The sequence below is a fragment of the Pygocentrus nattereri genome, chromosome 25, assembly GCF_015220715.1.
Source record: "Pygocentrus nattereri isolate fPygNat1 chromosome 25, fPygNat1.pri, whole genome shotgun sequence".
Classification (NCBI taxonomy): Eukaryota; Metazoa; Chordata; class Actinopteri; order Characiformes; family Serrasalmidae; genus Pygocentrus; species Pygocentrus nattereri.
Genome location: NC_051235.1, coordinates 645,001 through 650,000, shown reverse-complemented (window position 1 = coordinate 650,000; position 5,000 = coordinate 645,001). Strand labels below are relative to the sequence as shown.

General features: G+C 39.3%; 1 protein-coding gene across 21 annotated transcripts in view; it reads left to right on the top strand.

Annotated features, from left to right (window-relative positions):
• cacna1ab (calcium channel, voltage-dependent, P/Q type, alpha 1A subunit, b) overlaps positions 1 to 5,000 on the top strand; it is a 182,400-nt gene that overhangs the window by 105,176 nt on the left and 72,224 nt on the right. For 14 of the 21 annotated variants that reach the window (XM_037534374.1, XM_037534383.1, XM_037534387.1 and 11 more), the window contains exon 26: positions 4,379 to 4,390. The exons of the other annotated variants lie outside the window; for them this stretch is intronic. In XM_037534374.1, the coding sequence (XP_037390271.1) occupies positions 4,379 to 4,390 (12 nt within the window). The remainder of the gene's footprint in view (positions 1 to 4,378; positions 4,391 to 5,000) is intronic. 21 annotated transcript variants of the gene reach the window in all.

Genomic DNA, 5,000 nt, shown 5'->3' with positions numbered 1-5,000 from the left:
GAGCTTTTTAAATGAAGCAGTAGAAGCCGTATCGCCCCCTACGCTTCCTGTAGTGTATTACAGTCTGTCAGAGCGACTGTGTGGATCATATGAACATTATAGAGCTTTTTAAATGAAGCAGTAGAAGCCGTATCGCCCCCTACGCTTCCTGTAGTGTATTACAGTCTGTCAGAGCGACTGTGTGGATCATATGAACATTATAGAGCTTTTTAAATGAAACAGTAGAAGCTGTATCGCCCCCTACGCTTCCTGTAGTGTATTACAGTCTGTCAGAGCGACTGTGTGGATCATATGAACATTATAGAGCTTTTTAAATGAAACAGTAGAAGCCGTATCGCCCCCTACGCTTCCTGTAGTGTATTACAGTCTGTCAGAGCGACTGTGTGGATCATATGAACATTATAGAGCTTTTTAAATGAAACAGTAGAAGCCGTATCGCCCCCTACGCTTCCTGTAGTGTATTACAGTCCGTCAGAGCGACTGTGTGGATCATATGAACATTATAGAGCTTTTTAAATGAAACAGTAGAAGCCGTATCGCCCCCTACGCTTCCTGTAGTGTATTACAGTCTGTCAGAGTGACTGTGTGGATCATATGAACATTATAGAGCTTTTTAAATGAAACAGTAGAAGCCGTATCGCCCCCTACGATTCCTGTAGTGTATTACAGTCTGTCAGAGCGACTGTGTGGATCATATGAACATTATAGTGCTTTTTAAATGAAACAGTAGAAGCCGTATCGCCCCCTACGCTTCCTGTAGTGTATTGCAGTCTGTCAGAGCGACTGTGTGGATCATATGAACATTATAGAGCTTTTTAAATGAAACAGTAGAAGCCGTATCGCCCCCTACGCTTCCTGTAGTGTATTACAGTCTGTCAGAGCGACTGTGTGGATCATATGAACATTATAGAGCTTTTTAAATGAAACAGTAGAAGCCGTATCGCCCCCTACGCTTCCTGTAGTGTATTACAGTCTGTCAGAGCGACTGTGTGGATCATATGAACATTATAGAGCTTTTTAAATGAAACAGTAGAAGCCGTATCGCCCCCTACGCTTCCTGTAGTGTATTACAGTCTGTCAGAGCGACTGTGTGGATCATATGAACATTATAGAGCTTTTTAAATGAAACAGTAGAAGCCGTATCGCCCCCTACGCTTCCTGTAGAGTACTGCCGCCTCTGTATTATGATTTTTTATGATTTTTGATAATTAATCTGTGATACTGGCCGAATTGGAAGCACTTCTTCCTCCATCTTCATCAGCACCTCCCTCACTCGCCCATCCCTAAACCTTACCTCCACTCCCTGTGGATTGGGTCAACTGAAGCCCCAGTGGGTGGGGCCATGTGGGGGGGAGGGGCCTCCAGGCACCTGTAGCCCTTTAGTGCCCAGGTGTGTTCCGTGTGGAGTGGTCTGAGCCCCGCCCTGCTGCAGGTACCCCTCTTCTTTTCCTCTGCACGCCGGGTTGGGGGGGTTAGGCCTGGGCGATAAACAGTGACGTTATTTACCTTAATCAAACATCAGATTGATAACATTATTACTCCTTTGAGGTGTTTTCAGTAGAACGAAGATACCCTTATATCCTTCACTGGCAGCAAAGGCTGGCACAGCTGCCACTTCAGCACACTAGGTGGCGCTGTGTGTCTCTTTCAGAGAAGTCTAGCTGTTCACTCTCAGCTGCCAGCTGTAGCTGCAAGTTATTTGTGTTATATTCCAAAATGAAATCTTATAGTTTATATATGACTTTATGATTTTTGACTGTATCGCCCAGCCCTTGCGTAAGTGGTTGGGCGGAGCACTCTGGAGGATTGGGGTGGGGGGTGGGGCGTGGGCGTATGCTTTTTGGCATAATTTTGCATAATAATTTGATGTTTTTCATCAGCTTCCTGCAAAACTGCTGAAATGAAAAGTTTAGAGCGTTTAGGTTTAATTGAGCCAGTTCACTGCGCTGTTGAAGTGCAGTGACGTAACCCTAACAGCCTTTCATATTAGCTACACGGTGAAGGCAGAAACCTTTGTACTGCTTACAGACGCTGTATTGATCTGAATGGAAAGTATCTGGTATTAAAATCTGCGCTTTCCTCACGATTTCTCCACTCGTTTCAGTGAAGTCCTGTAATTTACAGTGTGGTTTTGTCATCGTGACCGTGAAGCAGGTTAATTGCTACAGTCCGCTGCGTTTGGTTAAACAGAAGGTCTCTGCTGGAAGCTGATGATTTGGGAAGAGCAGACAGTGATGTGCTCATGTATGAATTTGTTTGTATGTATTTTGTGTTTATTAATGTTGTGATAAATTATTCAGGGCAGTAAGTTTAAGTCTCTCTCTCCTTATTTGTACATCGCGGCTGCGTTTTACGGTTGGACCAACAGAAATGCTCAAAATTGCTTGGAATAAATTCTCTTTACATTAACTGGCGTTAAAAGGAAGAAGGTTTGCGCACTTTACTGTAAAACTATCAGATTCTTCTGGAAAGTGTGTGTGTGTGTGTGTGTGTGTGTGTGTGTGTGTGTGTGTGTGAGTGTGTGTTTTGTTGTGAACAGACATCAGTGGAAGTCCTCACTAGCAATGTAAAACAAATATTTGTTGAAGTTTGAAAAAGATTGCCAACAAAATAAAATTTGGGTTTGAGAATAGCAAAAGTTAGATGAATTCAGTAATGTAGCACAATTACAGTATTTAGTAGAGAACATAAGGAGGATTTAACCAAATTAATATCAAAAATTAAGTTCTCTGAAATTTAATGTCCAGAATGAAGTTATCATGAATTAACATTCAGAATGGAGTTCTAATAAAATTAATCTCCAGAATGAAGTTCTAATCAAATTAATCTCCAGAATGAAGTTCTAATCAAATTAATCTCCAGAATGAAGTTCTAATAAAATTAACCTCCAGAATGAAGTTCTAATAAAATTAACCTCCAGAATAAAGTTCTAATAAAATTAACCTCCAGAATGAAGTTCTAATCAAATCAACCTCCAGAATGAAGTTCTCATCAAATCAACCTCCGGAATGAAGTTCTAATAAAATTAACCTCCAGAATGAAGTTCTAATAAAATTAATCTCCAGAATGAAGTTCTAATAAAATTAACCTCCAGAATAAAGTTCTAATAAAATTAACCTCCAGAATGGAGTTCTAATAAAATTAATCTCCAGAATGAAGTTCTAATCAAATTAATCTCCAGAATGAAGTTCTAATCAAATTAATCTCCAGAATGAAGTTCTAATAAAATCAACCTCCAGAATGAAGTTCTAATAAAATTAACCTCCAGAATGAAGTTCTAATAAAATTAACCTCCAGAATGAGGTTCTAATCAAATTAATCTCCAGAATGAAGTTCTAATCAAATTAATCTCCAGAATGAAGTTCTAATAAAATTAACCTCCAGAATGAAGTTCTAATAAAATTAACCTCCAGAATGAAGTTCTAATCAAATCAACCTCCAGAATGAAGTTCTAATAAAATTAACCTCCAGAATGAAGTTCTAATCAAATCAACCTCCAGAATGAAGTTCTAATAAAATTAACCTCCAGAATGGAGTTCTAATAAAATTAATCTCCAGAATGAAGTTCTAATAAAATCAACCTCCAGAATGAAGTTCTAATCAAATTAATCTCCAGAATGAAGTTCTAATCAAATTAATCTCCAGAATGAAGTTCTAATCAAATTAATCTCCAGAATGAAGTTCTAATAAAATCAACCTCCAGAATGAAGTTCTAATAAAATTAACCTCCAGAATGAAGTTCTAATCAAATTAACCTCCAGAATGAAGTTCTAATCAAATTAATCTCCAGAATGAAGTTCTAATAAAATTAATCTCCAGAATGAAGTTCTAATAAAATTAACCTTCAGAATGAAGTTCTAATAAAATTAACGTCTAGATTGAAGTTCTAATGGAATGAATGCTTTGAGTTGGAGATCTTAATAAGAATAACTTGGATCAATATTATTCTAGTTTGATGAGCTCAGTGTGAGGTTCTAACGTTTTGGAGAACGGCTCAGTATCCAGTGGTTTAGATATTTATATAACGCGCGTCGTAATCAGTTCTTCTGAATCTGTGAACAGTTGTGTATTTTGTTGCGTTTTATTATTGTTTTTTATTTGATTTTTTTATAGAGTCTAACTTGCCTTTGATTCATGGCCTGTGGTTTTACGCCCCCTACTGGACACTTTGTGTTTGGCTCCATTTGAGTTCCTCTGCTGCTCTTTTCTCTGTCTGTCTCTCATATTGATGTTCCTCTCAGATTTCTCCTCCTCTTGTCCTTTTGTTTCTGTCTGTGTGTGTCTCTCTCTGTCTGTCTGTCTCTCTGTCTCTGTCTCTCCCTCGTTCTCTCTCTGTATATGACTCTCTCTCCTGTCTCTCTGCTGTGATCCTGAACAGGAGCCACTCAGGGTAAAGTTTCACTTCTTCCTGTCGTACGGCAACCGTCTGCCTCACCTGACGATGGCTTCTCTCTTTCTTTCTTTTTCCTCCTTCCATCCTCCCTTCTTCCTCCCTCTTCCTCTCTCTCACTCTCATTTATCCATTTCTTCCTGCCTGCCAGACATCATTCCTCTTTCCAGGCTTTTCCACAGTCTGGAATGTTCTCCGCAAATCCAATGGAGTGCGCGCACACACACGCACACACACACGCGCACACACACACACACACACACAAATACACACACACACACAAATACACACACACTGCAAACACTGCACTGATGCACTGTAGACCACACACTCCACCAGACTCCATCACAGTTAGAGAGCAGGAATTGACTGATTATTGATTATTAATAAAATCATTAATAAAATGGCACATTGCCAAAGCTCCCACTCCGCCAGTCTGGTCCAGACTTTGGACCTGCATTTAACACTGATTTGTGTATAAGTAAATAGTAAATAAATGAATGTATCAGAACTCCAGACAGAATTATGGAAGAACATTTCCAGCATTTAGGAGAAATAAAAACCACACCAGAAGCAGAATTTTCAAATAGAAATTTGAGTGAATTTCTAG